At 40.9% G+C, this 16,273-nt stretch overlaps 5 protein-coding genes across 5 annotated transcripts; 1 reads left to right on the top strand and 4 right to left on the bottom strand.

Moving 5' to 3' along the window:
• Positions 1-153: 153 nt before the first annotated feature.
• PHYBLDRAFT_73946 (hypothetical protein) lies at positions 154-1,878 on the top strand (the record flags this gene model as incomplete). Its single annotated transcript, XM_018442954.1, has 3 exons — positions 154-209; positions 237-279; positions 667-1,878. 3 exons carry the CDS (start codon positions 154-156, stop codon positions 1,876-1,878), a joined length of 1,311 nt encoding a protein of 436 aa, XP_018287194.1.
• Positions 1,879-6,084: 4,206 nt separating this feature from the next.
• Positions 6,085-7,449, bottom strand: PHYBLDRAFT_172407 (CCHC-type zinc finger transcription factor; the record flags this gene model as incomplete). Its single annotated transcript, XM_018436790.1, has 1 exon — positions 6,085-7,449. One exon carries the CDS (start codon positions 7,447-7,449, stop codon positions 6,085-6,087), a length of 1,365 nt encoding a protein of 454 aa, XP_018287193.1.
• A 761-nt stretch (positions 7,450-8,210) lies between these two features.
• Positions 8,211-9,531, bottom strand: PHYBLDRAFT_66876 (hypothetical protein; the record flags this gene model as incomplete). Its single annotated transcript, XM_018441699.1, has 7 exons — positions 8,211-8,305; positions 8,427-8,558; positions 8,630-8,732; positions 8,787-8,938; positions 9,021-9,076; positions 9,157-9,325; positions 9,504-9,531. 7 exons carry the CDS (start codon positions 9,529-9,531, stop codon positions 8,211-8,213), a joined length of 735 nt encoding a protein of 244 aa, XP_018287192.1.
• Positions 9,532-10,075: 544 nt separating this feature from the next.
• Positions 10,076-11,176, bottom strand: PHYBLDRAFT_159861 (hypothetical protein). The gene is made up of 2 exons (XM_018434072.1): positions 10,497-11,176; positions 10,076-10,274 (listed from the first exon to the last, which is right to left on the bottom strand). The coding sequence occupies exons 1-2, from the start codon at positions 11,164-11,166 to the stop codon at positions 10,168-10,170; spliced, it is 777 nt and encodes a 258-aa protein (XP_018287191.1). The 5' UTR covers positions 11,167-11,176; the 3' UTR covers positions 10,076-10,167.
• Positions 11,177-11,432: 256 nt separating this feature from the next.
• On the bottom strand, positions 11,433-13,006 carry PHYBLDRAFT_188370 (hypothetical protein; the record flags this gene model as incomplete). Its single annotated transcript, XM_018439490.1, has 5 exons — positions 11,433-12,283; positions 12,387-12,484; positions 12,566-12,677; positions 12,744-12,851; positions 12,912-13,006. 5 exons carry the CDS (start codon positions 13,004-13,006, stop codon positions 11,581-11,583), a joined length of 1,116 nt encoding a protein of 371 aa, XP_018287190.1. The 3' UTR covers positions 11,433-11,580.
• Between the last annotated feature and the right edge of the window lie 3,267 nt (positions 13,007-16,273).

Here is a 16,273-nt window from a genome sequence, read left to right as displayed (position 1 = left end):
GCCAAGTTTTTCTTCAAGACATCTACTGCGCATTTTATCACAACACCATTCATATATTGCTTAGTCAATTTCCAAGATGTATGCTGCGCGAATTATTAAAATAACATCTTTTCTTTCCGTAGTATTTTTTATGCAAACCCTATATTTGGATTTATGACGACTTGTATATTACACCCAAAATTCTGTGAAAGGAATTCTCACCTCTCACAGTATGTGATTTTTTTTAAATAAAATAGCCCTTTATATGAAAGGGAGAAATCACGCGAAAATATTGCTGCAGTAAAAATGAAATAACAACTTCTGCTTTTTCCTCTTAATATATTTTCACTTTGAATACATTGAGTAAATATTTGCTCTTCCATTTATACTTACATCATATAAAAAATACTGTTAATATATAAATTATTCATTTTAAAGAAAAAAAACTTTAAGAATATCTATATCTTATTCAATATTATATTAATTTTCATATTAATATTTTTTTAGTGTAATTTACAATTATATTAAAGAAGTGTAAAACATAAAGAAAATAAAAGCAATGTTGTAATTTCATAGCCAGAGAAAGTGATGGTGGTGTAATTTTATAGCCAAAAAAGAGCGATCTGAAATTACAACATACAAAAAACAATAAAAATTAAAATTAAAAAAAATTGAATATTTTAGTAAGACATTTGGAGGGATTTTAGAAATCAATATCTGCGGACTTTTGCAGTGGGTACACAGATCCTACTGGATTTACAATCATTTGATCCATTGCAAGACACGCCCATAGAGATCTTGCATGTTATTCTTCTTGGTATTGCAGAATACCTGGTAAATGATTTGGTAAATTCAGTGCTGGTAAAGAAAGATGAATTAAGACAACTTATGGGATATTTGAAGGATTATAAGCAATCCAAAGGCATGTCTCGAAAGTTCACAAGATTGCTTAGTGGATGCGCTTCGTACCTTGCCAGAGACTACAAATGTCTTATACAGATTCTTCCAGTCATTTTAGTGATAAAATTTACTGGTAATCCTGTATTAAAAAACATTACTCCATGTTTTATCCAACTTGGTCAACTTTGCTCACTTGTGTTTGTTAGAGCCATAGAATCTGGTCTAGAAACATATATTCATGAAGTTGACACCGCTGTTAAAGGTCTTATCAAACAGCTTCTGGTTTATGATAAAAACTGCGAGCTCAATAGACATAACCCATACACATCAAAACTTAAGGCACATTTATTGACACACCTTCCAGACAACATCAGAAGATTTGGCACCCCTTTGCATTTTGAAACGGAAAAAGGTGAGCAGTTTAATAAGCATATACGTGAACACCTATTCCACACCAACAAGCTTAATACCTCTAAGGATATTGGTCTAAAGTTTGCGAAGCAAACTATGATGAGACATATCCTTGATGGCGGTTCATGGCCCGTTGAAAATGGACTAAGATTGTCTCGTGGAAAAGGTATTAAGACATATATTGATTACACTGCTAGTGTTCACAAGTTTTGGAATGTTTTGTTTGGCGGTTCCAGAGAGTTTGCAGATAACAATGATGACGGTAGCATTGTAAACAGTGAACTTTGTGACGATACCTTTGCCTTGTTCATGCCTATGCACGGTGGAAGCCAAACCGTTCATCCAATTATTGAAAAGGTTTCTTCTTCCCAAGTGATTCATCTTCACATAGATCTTCCTACTGACATTGCTCAAAAGAATAACTATCTACTTGCGCGAGAATATTCTGGTATGTCTACACTGTTGGAAGAACTAAAGATGATTCGCATTCTTGACATGTACACAAAGGTTGGTGATGCATATGTGATCAATTTGAGCAAGTTCGGCTCTTATTGGCATTTCTACCCTTACTTCTCAACAAGTACTTAATCATCGTTTTTGACGAGCCAGAACCTAATGGTAGGTATGGCTCATATATCTTCCCGTAGTTAAGATATGCGAGTGGAGAGTTTTAGTCGATGTATAGCACTACCAGAGCCTTTCTGGTGTCTTGTCCTCTGTCTTGAAGGAGGGGGGTGAGATTTCTCTTCATTGGTTTGCCCAGGCAAAAAAAAAAACCATTTTCTTTATTCATTTTTTAATTTTGTTTGTATGGAGCTGTGACAGGCTCAGATTTATTAAAGTTCTCTGAATGAGTAGGGCAAAAGAGAAAATTACAACATTTGTTTTGAGGGTTTATGGGGGTTATTTGATGTTTTTGGCTTTTTGGTTTTTGACTTGTTTTTGTGTGATTTAAACTTTTTTTTTTTTTTTTTTTTGTTAAAATGTTAATGTGGTGTTATGCGAGGGAAGAGTCAGCGGAGTCAAGCTCGAGCTCTGAGCAGATGCGGGAGATTGATTTCCTAGCAGTGGCAAGAACCAAGGAAGGTAAAAAGGGAGCAGAGTTAAAGTGGAGTGCCCAATGGTGGTCCCAGATAGCAAGGATGGTCAGTCCGAAAACCGAGGCGGCTGGAATACTGGGGTTCAGCGTGGGAGGGAAGAGAAAGGATGTGAATGCCGAGGAAAGTGCAGAAGGTGGTGGGACGGTGCCGAAAAATTCTAACCAAATGCCTAACCACACCGCAGATTTCAAAGGACAAGAAAGAAGAAAATGCTCTTGCGTCTCGATTGACATTTGGCAGATATTGCAGAGAGGTGAAGGAACAGTGAAGGGCATAATGTGGTGCAGAAGAGCTCGGCACGATAGTTTGTTGTGTAAGCCGCGAAACCAAACATTACGGGCCCGGTGAGGAAGTGCGAAAGACCAGAAAGAGTGCAGTTGGCGAGGGCTAAGATGGGGGCTAAGTGGTTGAGCATTAGCATGATGATGAGAACAGGTCAGCCGGTAAGAGCGCGTGGACAAGCGTGACCAAGGTTTGCCGAGGACCAGAGCAGAGATGAAGGGATCAAAGTCAAAGGGGGACCCATCTCGAGGAGGCATATCCAAATGTCGCGATTCTAGGATGAATGTAGGAATACAAGCTCTGAAAAGGATAGGGTGAGCCACAAGTGAACGGTCGAGAAGTCTTTGCAGGATACGATTAAGAGTGATAAATCGAGGAAGAGGTCTAGCAGGGGCAATGGGCATCAGGACGTCCAAATTATGATCAATTTGGTATAGGTGGTTAACCTTCAGGTCTCGCCAAGATTGTCGGTAGGGCGGATGAGAGGGAGGGCTATTAACCATGGAGGACAAGGGCAACATAAGGCACGTGGATAGATTCGTGAGGACGTCGTCAAACTTGTGCGGGAGGTGGTCCATGGCCTTCAGGACAAGATGAAGAGGCGAATCCAGTGAGCGATGGGTGCGAGGTCTAGAGTCTGGGAAGATCCAAAGTAGAAGGGGATCACAATCCGTATTCTCAGTGCGAAGGAGAGAAGCCATCCATTTGGGGACCAAACCACGGGGACCCAATGGGTTCTGGATTATTGGCTTGAGCCAACGAAGCTGAAGAGCGCATTGCTGTGTAATCGGGTCGAGGATGCCAAGACCACCTTGAAAGCGAGGAAGGCAGAGGGTGTCCAAAGCAATGGGGGGGAACGAACGGAAGCGGAAGAAACGGCGCATCAGAGTGCGTATTTTTTCGAGAAAAGAGACGGGGAAGGATACTACGCGCAAGACATGCCAAAGTTGGGCGAGAATGAGAGAGTTCATGACAGTGGCACGGCCGCGGAAGGACAGGGTGCGTGAGCCGTGTAGAATACAGCTATTCTCAATCTTAGAAAGAAGGGCCTGGCCAAATGAGTCTCGTTGGGCAATGGAGGAGAAAATTGGATATCCCAGATAGCGAAGAGAAGAGGAGGAGGTCCGGTCATGCCAATCCGTAATATTGTGGGTCCGTAGATGTGAGGGCCAGTCTGGCAGGGGTGAGCCCGAAAGTGAAAATGCCTGCGTCTTGTGAAGATTTACGCGGGCGTTGGAAGCCGCAGCATAGGTGTTGAGGTGGGTGTGGAGGCGAGACAACTGCCCTGTGTCAGAAAGAAAAACAAGTAAATCATCAGCGTACGCAAGGAGTTTGATCGGTGACAGAGGAGAAAGACCAGCAGGAACAGATGGTTGAAAGCCCGAGAAGGACTGGTCATGGATCACTCGTCGTAGTAGAGGCTCAAAAACTAGATTGAACAGTATAGGGGAGAGAGGGTCCCCTTGGCGTAGTCCCCGAGATTGAGGCAAAGGGCGCGAGAGGAAGCCATTCACATTTATTTGCAATTTAGTAGAAAAGAAGAGGTTAGAGATCGAGGTGACAAGAGAGGAGGGAAATCGAAAGTGTGTCAGTACTTGGCGAAAATATTCCGGATGTACTCTATCATATGCTTTCTCCTGATCGAGGAGAAGTCCAACACCAGCTGATCCGTCCTTGGCGGCTTGTGCCATGACCAGCCTGGTCAGCATTCCATTATCGGCGATGAAGCGACCCTGAACGAACCCTGTCTGGTAAGGAGAGACAAGTGAAGTGACCGTGGGAATCATGCGAGCATTCAGCAATCGGGTAAATACCTTGGCATCGGTGTTGATCAAGGCAATTGGGCGCCAGTTCTTCAAAGAGGTGAGATCGCCCTTTTTTGGGAGCAGGCAAACGCAGGTGGATTGCCAGGATTCCGGAAAAATGCCTTTTGATAGGGCGTCGTTGTAGACTTCCGAAACCAGATCACCACATACTGGGTGGTCTAGTATCAAGCGAAGGATCTCGTAGGGTAAGCCATCGGGACCGGGACTGCTAGAGGTTGGAGTGCGCGACGCACCAGAGCGAATAGTAGACAATGACAGAGGACGAGTGAGGGCAGTCTGCCGACTTTCTGACAGACCAAGGTCAGAAGGCAGGTGAGAGAGCAGGTCGTCCAGAGCAGATTGGTCGATAGGGTCCGGGGTATACAAGCCTTCATAAAAGGCGGCAGCTGCTTCGGTCATCTTTTCGGGGGTGGAACATATTTCGTTTGTTGCAGGGTGGCAAAGGCTGGCAATTGACTTGCGTGACTGACGAGTGGCGATGGTGCGCTTGAGATATCCAGCAGAGGTCTCACCTTGTTCCCGCCAGTGTTTCCCAGCCCTAAGGGACATGATCTCCACTCGTTCAAGTTGGACTTGCTGCAGAAGCCGCTCAACAATAGGCAGCTGAAAATTCTGTGCAGGCTGGTGTCGAAAACGGTGTATTAGTCTGTCTCTCCGTTGTTGCAGGCTTGCTTCCAGGTCGGTGAGAGAGGGTCGGAGGTGGCGAGAGAAACACTTGATAAAGCGTATGACTTCGCTCTTTATCGAGTCCCATCGTGCTTGAGGAGAGAGGTTTGCGGGAAGGGCAGGGATGAGGGTGGATAGAAGAGTGTTGAGGTCGGTGCAGAAAGATGTCAACCTGGCAAGTCGGGGGTTAGCACGCCAAAGTCCCTTACCAGAGGATTGGGTGGAAGGGAGAGCCAAGCGGACGGTCAACAGGCAATGATCGGACCAGTTTTGGTGAATATATCTCACCTGGGAGTCAGTAGTGCGAGGGTGAAGATCAGGAGAGGCAAGAATATAGTCGATTGTAGTGGAAGACAAGGCGCGATGAAAGGTGGGTTGTGGGTTCTGGCCAGGAGGAGTGACACAGTCAATCATATGGTTGTCCAGAAACTGGAGCCACGCTAGTGGGGCACGACGTCCGAGAGCGTAGTTAGAGTGAATGGCATGGTTAAAATCACCTAATAAAATGAAGTTGGAAGGATTGGATGGAATGAGGTCAGGTGTCGACAGTAAGGAAGAAAGAAAATCATAGCGGGGAGTTCGAGAGGCGGGAGCATAGATGACACCCATCTTGAATGGAGAAAATTTATTGTCAGTATGAGTGACAGTTGTAATGATGCACCTGCCGCAAGGACTAAATAAAGGGTCTGTGAGAATAATATGGGGGGAGAGGCATACAACACCACAGTGTGGCGACCATAAAGATGAAGATGACCGAAATTGTTGGTCAAAAGTGTCTTGAAGCATAGAAGAGGAGGCATGGGTTTCTTGCAGGGCTAGTATATCAATTCCCTGAGAGCGTAGGTGGCGTATAAAAAAGGAGCGTGATTCAGGGTGTCCAACTTTGGGTAGACCCCTACAGTTCATTGTGCCTATTTTTATCATTGGTTAATCTTGGCCTCTGCGTCGAGGGCTTTCTTGCTATGTGGGGGAGTGAAGCGAGGAGGTGAGAGGGATGTGTTGCGGCCTATTGGACGTACTGTCCGAGAAAACCGGAGATGAGAGAGGCGAGAGGCATTCTGAAGACGGAGAGTCCGAGCCTCGACTCTATCCGTGAAGTCAGTGATCATGTCGTCGTCTATCTCATCGTCCCAGCCCTTCACAGGAGTGTCAACAGAACGACTTCGGGGACGAGGGCCGGAGGACGTGGTTGTCGCAGATATTGTCGTGATGGCAGGGAGGGTTGCCGGTAGGGTTAGTTTTGCAGACTCAAGCAAAGCAGGTTTGTGCGGATTGTGCTTGGAAGCCTCGGATCCTCCGTAGGTGAGCGAGAGTGCAGTCGGAATCAGAGGCTTAGGCTCGCGGATAGGTCGATCGAGCTTAACGTTGCGGTGGGGGTGACGGGATCGCTTGTTTGAGGTCTTAGAAGTCTTGGATGGATCGGAGGAGTGCGGGCAATTGGCTTGCAGGTGGCCGATCTTGTTGCATCCAAAGCACGTTCGGGTTTCGGCTGGGCGCTTAGTGCACTGGGTGACTTCGTGTCCCATTTCCTTGCAATAAGTGCAGTGGGAGCCCATCGAAGGCCACTTACCGAGTATCTTTTGCGTAGCGTCGTATGCTATTTGGTACGTCAGGGAATCGGATGGCACCTCGTCAGTGGGGGTGTTGGCAAGGACAACATATCCAGAGCCGTCAAAAAACCCATACGTTTCGTGAACGGCGATCTCACGCACTTTACCAAAAGGAGACATACATTTCGTGAGCTGTGTAGCAAGTTCCGGATAGGGGACACGAGGAAGCTTGGTCAGGAAAACACGGCGAACAATTGTGCCAATGGGAACAGCCGGTTGAGCGGGAAAAGATGAAACGCCGACTACCAAAGGATGAGAGCACGCTCTCTCACAGTCAGCACTAGTAGCCAGGTGGAGCTCGCATGTATCAGGGGAAGAGCGAGATCCAAGAGTGATTCCCATGTTAACTTCGCGAGGGTAAGCTGCGAGAAGGGCTCTCCAGAAAGGGTCGAAGTTGGGTGACGTTTTTGGTGGGGCGGTAAAGAATACAGAGAACTTAGAGGACCCTACACGCCAGGTACGTGGGGTTGTGTTATTTGTAGAGCTAAAGATAACATGTGGTTGCTTTTCGGTGAGTGGAGGTGCATTCTGTGTAGCTACTTGTGAGTATAGTGGTGTCAGAGTAGGTGAGATTGGTGTGAATGAGGTTGCCAATGGTGGAGATGAGCCAGTGGTGGAGGGGTTTTTGACCCCTGGTGGTTCCGGAGTGTTAGTGGAAAGAGCCATGTTATTCATTTTTTAAAATTCTATCAATAAAATAATTAAATTTTTCTAAGTCGTTTTTTAGTTTTGTGATATTACACCAAAAATCTATTTCTAGATGTCTGTACATCCGATTTTACCTTATAGAGATTGCTAATTTTAAAAAAAGAGATTAAAAGGAAATTATATAAGAGATATATTTAACTAGCCAATCAAAACATTTTTGAAATTTGGATTTCCTTATTTGATATCAAAAATCTCCCGTGGTGTAGCGTTTTCACGTAATACACGGAGTACGCTGGCAAAGACCTTTAACCCGAGATTATCTCAGAAAAGTTTTGACTATCTCATTTTTGGATGCGAAATTCCATACACAGTATAAAACGTGCCACATATCGTAAAAGGCTGAGCCGGCAACTTTAAATAAAGAAAACATATCTAGGCTGTATGTGCGTATCGGCGTGCGATGCGTGTGTATGTTTCTGTTAAATAATAATTACTCTAGGTTATATAGAGAGATTCTACCTTTAATTTTAGTTTGACTTATTAAAGCAAATTGACTCGCCTGTTAGGTTTATTTTGATATCATCTTGAAAACTTGGCACACACACACACACGTATCTTTACCTAGCCTTGTATTAAGTCTTAACTCCCATGTATTTATTAACACTAATTAAGAAGTAAAATAAAGCTATTTCAAAATATTGTAAATTGATTTATTTGAAATACAGTTTAAAGAGTTTTTGCATTTTTGCCTTTTTGCGTTTATACTTTTTTGTTTTGTTTATCAATGTTTATCGAATTTTCATACTGATAAAATCAGCCTTTAGTTCTTCTTCTTCTTTTGAAAATGGCTGTGCGTGAATATTGTGAAGAGTTACGACTCGTGCTAAGAGAGAGAGAAAGAGAGAGAAAGAGAAATAAAGAGAAATAAAGAAAGAAGAAAGTATAGAGCACAAGTAATGAATATGGCAAGTTGTACAACGATTGTAATTCGTTGGATTAATTACCTTGTCGTCGCCTAGTGGGTTCATGTCGTGATGATAATCCATGAAGTTTGTCACCTTGTGGCTTTTTATTGTTACGAAGGTTACGACGGTGGGAGATGCGCGAATGGGCATCCTGGAAGACATCTACAGGAACTCGAGGTAAGTAAAGTATTTTTTTTATAAAAATTAAAATTAAAACAAATTTAAATAAAATATCAAGGCACCTTCTATATTGAATGACTTGTCTTCCAATTTATCCTCCTTGATTTGTTTTCGTCGATCATCAATAATTGTCATTAGAGTGGTGTGCAAGTGACGGCGTTCCATCTACAACCAACAGGGTTAGTTCCATTGGCTGCATCGAAAAATAAACTTTCATACTTCGAATTCGTCCTGAATTGTATTCATACTCTGGGCGTGCTGTCCCTCTGCAAATTCTAGCTGATACGCCATAAAGCACTCTGCACTGAAAATAGTCTTTTCTCGTTTAAGCTTAAGATCGGATACCTCGTCCAAGTAGGCAGGATGAGAACCTAACAATTTTAATAGTAACAATAATAATAATCTATAATTTTAGTAGTGACATTAATTAAGAAAAAGAAAAAGAAGCTCTACCTTGTTGAATATCGAGCATTTCATGCTGCATGCGTTCGAGTTTCTTGTGGAAAAGGCTGCAAATTAAGAAGCAAGTGAATAAAACGAGAGGGGTCGGGGATACGAGGCAAGTTGGGAGGGGAAAAGCTGGCCTCACTCTTGACTTTGATTCTGGAATTCGCTGTCCATCCATGTTATTAGCTCATTGTATTCCCGTAGTCGATGAAGTATTTCAGTCTCTTCTAATATGGCTGGTATTTCTTCTTCTTCGTCTTCTTCTTCGTCTACTTCTTCTACTTTTATTTTTACTTTATCCTCGTTTTTATCTACCCAAAAAATGTTAATATAACTTAATGATGATGATATTTTTTTAAAGAATTGAAGCACACGCCTTGCCAAAGGGTTCTTTGCCCGTTAGATGGTACTGTAAACGCAGAAGAGGATGAGGCGGGTACTTGTGTAATCAAAGGGGAGGAAGGGTCTAAATAAGGTTGCGGAGTATACCAAATTGGAGGTGACTCGCGATAACCATGTTTTGTGTTTTTGGAATCTTGCCATGGCTGCCATGGTGGTTGGAATTGTCGGAAGGCAGTTGGTTCTGGAGGTGGAGGTGGAGGTGGTGGTAAAGGTAGAGATTGCGGTGCTTGCGGTGCCTGTGGCGCTAGTGGTCTCGATTCTTTTTGAAAGTAAAGAGGTGGTAGTAAATGGGGAGGTGAATTACTTGATGGTTGCCCATAATAGTGAGGGGGAGCATCATTGGATGATTGCGAGTAATGGATGAAGGACGACGTGAGATGAGCCAAAGGTTGCTTAGGTATAGAGGTTTGAGGTGAGCTGGCATCGGCCCCCGCTTGGGCCACAACATAACCAATCTGTGGAAGCATCGACAGACAGACAGACAGACAGACAGACAAAAAAAAACAATATTTTCTTTTTCTTTTCTTTCTCTATCTTTTTTTTTTCTTTTTTTTTTCTTTTTTTTTCAAGGTGTGGGTTTCCACGGTAACCCAAAGTCAAACAATGGAACTTCAAAGAGAAGAATCTCAGAAAATCGGGGGTTGCAAAGGCTTAAAACTCTCCAAAGGGCCAAATCTGGCAGTTTGGCTATTTGCAATGGCAACAAGTCACACACTACCCACTACCACCACCTCTTTATTGACATATCATTCTAATTTTCTTCTTCACCTGCGCCCACGTTATTCTGGCCGTCTGCATACACATGTTTGCCTCTCTGTTGGAAAGTAGTCATACCACGACCACTGCCAACAACACCAACTAATAAAGAAAATAAGCAAATAAGCAAATAAATAAGCAAATAAATAAGCAAGCAAACAGACAATCAGACGAGCAAGCAAGTAAGCAAATGAAATAATAAATAAAATAAAAAATTAAAAAAATTAAAAAGTTTCTTAGCTTTCACTATAAAAAAGTAAATAAATCAAAACCTTCTATTTCTTTTTTGGATTTATACTTTTCTTTGCTTTTTTTTTTACCCACCTCTTCCTTCGGGATTATCCGGTGTCTTGAAAATACTCTTTTTGTTAATGGGTGCTGCTACCTTCTTCTTCTTTTTATCAGATCCTGATGCAAAGTTTAACCAAGCGTTCTTCTTTACTTCAGTCTCGTTGACTTTTTTTACTCCTGGTGTTTTCTCTTTCTTCTTTTTCTTTGGGGGTGCAGCAAGTGGTTGTTTAGGTGCTTCCTCAAAGATTCCCTGTCGCTTTTTATTATCAAGTGCCTTGATATCCTCCGCCTTCACAAGCTCATTGTCCTGGTATCCACGAAAGACAACCGAGAACACTTGGTCCGCACCACCGATGGCTGTAATGGTAGCCCGGTAGAATTCCCCATCACCAGCGTATTTCGCCATTACTTCTTGTCCAACCGTAAATTGATTGGATTTTAAAGCTGTGGAGATTGGTGTTGAAAGGATAGGATTTGTTGACGATGCATTGCTTCGTTTTGTTGAAGTCTGCTGTGTTTGCTGTTGCTGTGCCTGTTGTTGTTGTTGTTGCTGCTGTGCAGACTCAAATTGAGTCGTGAGGGCGATTAGTTCTTTGAGATCATGATGAAGTTTCTTTAGTTCTTCATTATCTGGATCTTTAGAAAGTGCGAGATCGACTTGATCTAATTGATATTGATAAGATTCAGCTTCTTCGGCGTTCATGATGGATTTCAGACAATTGCAAAAGAGCACACAAACAAGTCAGAGAACAACTGGTTCATTCCATATAGTGGTATATGTGCATCATAGACCTTTGTGCAAAGTGACGTAGACTTGGATTTGATACCCGACTTTACTTTTTTATTTTTTTATTTTTTTTTACAGTACCCCAGGAACATCAGATCCAAATCTGACTTTGCGAAGTGAAATATATTATATATATATTCTTAAAAGATCAATACTTCTTTTTTTTCAGAAATTTTCTTTATAAAGATTAATGATTTAGAAATGTATTTTTGTTGTTCTTGATGATTGTGGTCTTAAAGATGAAAGAAATAATACATATAAAAGACATGATGTATAATGAAGAATTACTGCTGGAAGAAAGAAATATTTTCAACCATTTTTTTTTAAAAGTTATGGTCTCGGAAGAGGAGGCTCTGGAGTACGCTCTGTCATCTCAGGGCCTATAGAGTCGCTGTATCTCTGGGAAGTTCGGTTTGTGTGGAAAGAGGGTATTGAAGGTGATTCGCGTAGCTTGGTGGTTGAGCTGTTTCTCCACTGTAACGGACGTGTCAGACCCAGAGCTTGGGATTCATTGTAGTCAGGTGTACCCAAGTACACCACACTAGATTTGCTAGGATTGGTACGTGTAGCAGAAGTACCGGCCGGTATTTCGCTTGTGCTAGGAGATGTACGATCAGGCTGAACACTGTACATTCCAGTAAAGTCGCCGTCGGCCAAAGCGTATCTTGCAAATTCTTCGTTATCGCCAAAAAACTTGAGAATCTTTGCGTGTTCTTTGCGTGCCTGATATCTATGCAACACCCAAAGTGCAGCCAATGTCAAAATAACAAACAGGAAAACCGCTACGCCTACAACAGCCCACAGCCAGACTGCAATCTTTTTGAATACTTCTGGGCCATTTACGCAAATTCCATCGTTGTTACAGGATGCAGAGATGCACTCGCGATCTTGTTGGCATTGTGCTCCATTCACACGAGAGATAACACAGACGGGTGAGGTCAGATCATCACAGTAACTTCCGACTGTGCAGTTGTCGCGAATGATCGTCTGTTGTACTGAATATCCTTCGGCATCATATGACACATAGTTTGTCCTATTGAGTTTTTTTTTTAAATGACAATAACAATCATTTATGTGCAAAACAATGCAAGGTCCTCATATTTGTGTATATTACGAGCAAATACAAAAATCCTTACCTGTCAGAGCCACACTGGCCACCGATGGGAGCACCCTTGATAAGGCATGTAAAGTTCAAACAGACGGTTCCGTTTCCTGAGCACTCATCATCTCGTTGCTACAAAAATAGATAATCCAGGTAAACAACATTATCCAAAACTAGTTAAAATAATAATAATCTAATTCTTGATCTTCTTACAGGTTCACATTTACCACCAATAGGAAGCAGGGGTGTGCAGAAAGAACTGTCGTCAGGACAATATGTATCAGCACCACATCTTTGTGGTAAATCGTACAAAGTAGTATCCCAACTATTTTGCAAACAACAAGTCAATAACGAAATATATAAGAAAACGATAAAGCGATGACTTGCTTACTTTTTAATATAGTCTGTATTTGAACACCCTTTGAATTTGCAAACACTGGAAGCAGCATCACAGTAAAGATAGACATCATCGCAAGAATCCTCATACAACCAAGATGCTCTATATATATTATATTATTGCTGTTAGACTTGATAATAGTATACATAATAAGGTTATTACGAGTAGTAGACACTGGGATCGCATTGGTCACCAAGGTTGAGAGCAAGTGCCGAGGCAAGAAACAAGAGGATAAGAAGAGAGGAAAATGGTAGCATTAGGTGTGTAAATCCCAAGCGACCAGTAAGTATAAAGTGTAAAGAAAGGCAAGAAAAAAGTAAAACTACGAAAATACCAATAAAAATAGGTTCTCCAATAATTCTACAGCAGGAGATGCACATGTATATTTTTAAAAATAAATAAATAAAAATAAAATCAGCAACTTCTTTTTTCGATCAAAGGCCGATGAATAACGACGGCTCAGTTCCGTTATGGTATATCTATTATGTATTCTTTGAATCGCTGTACTAGGTCCTCGGGTCCCACACCTCCTTGTCCTACTCGCATATCTTACTAGAAATCTCAAATCAATGGAATAGTAAGAACACGAAGAAACAAATTCTGGCTTATACAAACTCTTTAAGCGTTCTCTTTGAATTAAGCGCATTATTTTAAGCTACGTTTTTTAGATTCACGTACCCATTGGTAGGCTTCTCGATCCATTGACGATGTCAAGCATACTCAGAAAAAAGGGCGCCATTGACGGTCTATTTTGTACAACCTGATTACCAACTCCACAAACCAAAAAGACCATTTTCATATATACATAAACTGATTTGCACGTTATTCTCAATTGATACATTCTAGCCCATTCCCTTACCTTTTGATTGTAAGCGTTTCTCATCAAAAGTGTTACCATTTTCAAACGATCTTACTGATAAAAGAACAGCAACAATAACAAAATAAAAGCTTGTTATCAGTCTCTTTAATATTTAACTTTTTTTAGCTTATAAACTATTAATGCCACATCTACTTTTTATTATATGTATATATATTTATATATCAAGGAAAATAAATAGAGAACATCTCACACTACTTCAATGGTAGAAATAATAATGTTTAACATAGCTTATAGCCTGAATTCCAACCTGGTTATATTCACACATGTTTGAGATCAAGCTTAAGTAAGTAGTTCTTCTGCAATAAGCTTTTAATGCCTTTTGTAATGTATGCTAGTCTCAATGCAGAATAAGTAGAATATCTACTATATACATGTGCTATTTGTCCCCGAGGTAAGCACAAATATGTTTCATTGGAATAATCCGATATTGTGAGGCCAGATAGACCAAAGAAAAAACTGTAGTATTAAATTAAGCTTTTGTTGGGCTGCTTTGTTTGTTTGATGCTTGTTTGCTTGTTTGTCTACTGGTACATAAAGATGCTTTAAAAGTAGAATAAGAAGAAAAAATCCAAGAAAACTTGAGTAGCTTTATATAAAATGGGTGTAGATACCTGGTATTTATGTTTAATAAATTGACAGGTATACAAGTATACATAGAAAAGCATTTTTAATAAATAAAGCTATTTAATATATATATATCGGAATATTCAGTAATTGTATCACAGCATTTTTGTGCGTGTGCATGCGCGTGTACGTATGCATGTACGTGCGTGCGTGTGGGCTCACTGCTGTGGGGGAAGATAAAAAAACTGAACACAGATCCGTTCTATAATACATTTTAATTCCATCAAAATTGTCCTCATTTTTATTTGAGACGTAGGGCTAATAGGTAAGAGTTTGTGAAACTCAGAAAAATTTTAATTGCATCGATAATACATATAAAAACTCTCTTATGAAGACTAGTTTTTTTTCAAGAGTTCAAATTACTTTAGATTCTGTACGCTATTCTATTTTCAATGAAGAGGTAAGAGAGAAAGGAAAGTATACATGGCTCTAAGTGGACTATTAAATGTGAGATCGTAGCCATACATGCATATCATCCGTTTTAATAACATTGAAGATATTTCTTTCTCATTTTATATTACGAGTCAAATTAATATACCAATAGTTAAAGTATATATTATTTACTCATGAGAGCAAGTATTGATAACCTCCAGTATCTATAGACCGGAAGTCAATATTCTTTATTTTCACTTCTCACTCATTTTGTAAGTATCATAGTCATTTTCGACTTGAACAGCCCCCAATTGATAGGTATGTATTATCTTAGAAGTTGTAGAGATTCTTTCTTTTCCTTTGTCAGCCACTTTAATACTTAATGTGCAAGATCCCGTCTTACAAGAAACGAAAGATACAGTCGATCCAAGCCAACTTAATTATTCGTATATGCTATTCTGATGCAGCCCAGTCTTTTTTTTTTTTAAAAAAAAGAAAAAGGGCATAGCAAATGTCAAATTGAATCAAATGAATAGATTCTAATCTGTTCTTGACTTCTTTTCGGGAGTTTCATTTGCCTCTGAGGTTGCCTTTCTTTTTTCAGCTTGATCGGATGACGTCTTGCTATCCACAGACTTTGACTTACGCTTAATGAGCGATGAAAGGTCATTTACAGTAGCATTTTCTGGAATTGGCTGATTGTTGATTGTACTGGCATCAATTATGGACTTTAATAACTTTTCTGCCTCGTTTCCAGCTTCCTGGCGGCTAATAAGCTCCTCAACCTAAAATGTACATTTGTAAGGTACATGTTATTGTATACTAGTAATTAATCTTACCTTGGCCTCCATCTCAGGCAAAAGTTCTTTGACATCTTCAATCTCTTTTTGGATATCCTCATCCGAAATTTCGATCGAAGATGCTTTTTTCTTTCCCTTTCCCTTATCATCAATCCCCACTGTGCCTTCTAAAATCTCCAGGCGTTTCTTCAATACATCAACTGCCTTTTGAATCTCAGCCAAAGCTAGTGTTGGGTCACTAGAAAACTCTAATGCAAGTGCGTATTTGTAGTGAGCTTCCGCCAGTTGCCGGTTGTCGCTATTCAAGTGGGCCTTTTTAAGTTCAATAGCCTGTCGATAATCAGGCAAAGCATCGTCAAATCTCTCTACAATAGTTTATGTTGGCTTCCTTCCAAATTCTTTCCGTTTATTATTTGATAACTTACCTGTCTCTAAGCATATATCACCAAGAAGAAGGAGAACGTCAGCTAGCTTCAATTGGTATTCAGGTTCATCATCTTTTTCAAAGATAACTCTTGCCACATCCAGTATGTTCCAAGCAGCCTCAAAGTTGTCTTCAGTTGTTTCCTGCTCGTTCTCTTCAGTATCAGATCCATTCTCTTCTTCTTCTTCTTCTTCTTCTTCCTCCTCCTCCTCCTCCTCTTGTCCATCCTCTTCGAACTGGAAGCGAGGATTGGTATTTTCTACTAAGATTTAGATAAGCTCTCATACTTTAAAGATTATATATTGTACGAACCCTGAGATTGCTCAACAGGCTTTTCAACAGTAGTCGGCGGTTCCTGAGAAGACTGTCCTAGGACAGTACTTTGCTGTACTGCATAACGCAGTAATGATCGGCCGTATAAAAA

The sequence above is a fragment of the Phycomyces blakesleeanus genome (genome assembly GCF_001638985.1).
Source record: "Phycomyces blakesleeanus NRRL 1555(-) unplaced genomic scaffold PHYBLscaffold_22, whole genome shotgun sequence".
NCBI lineage: Eukaryota > Fungi > Mucoromycota > Mucoromycetes > Mucorales > Phycomycetaceae > Phycomyces > Phycomyces blakesleeanus.
Note: the sequence above shows the minus strand (reverse complement) of the source record. Positions and strands in the feature narration are given on the sequence as shown.

What these genes read in the sequence shown, in the direction of transcription:
- PHYBLDRAFT_159861 (XM_018434072.1), bottom strand. Translation starts at nt 11,166, where the DNA reads ATGAACGCCGAAGAAGCTGAATCTTATCAATATCAATTAGATCAAGTC. An exon ending in GGATAATCCCGAAGGAAGAG is followed by an intron (nt 10,275 to 10,496) that starts GTGGGTAAAAAA and finishes TTTCTTTATTAG; the next exon opens with TTGGTGTTGTTGGCAGTGGT.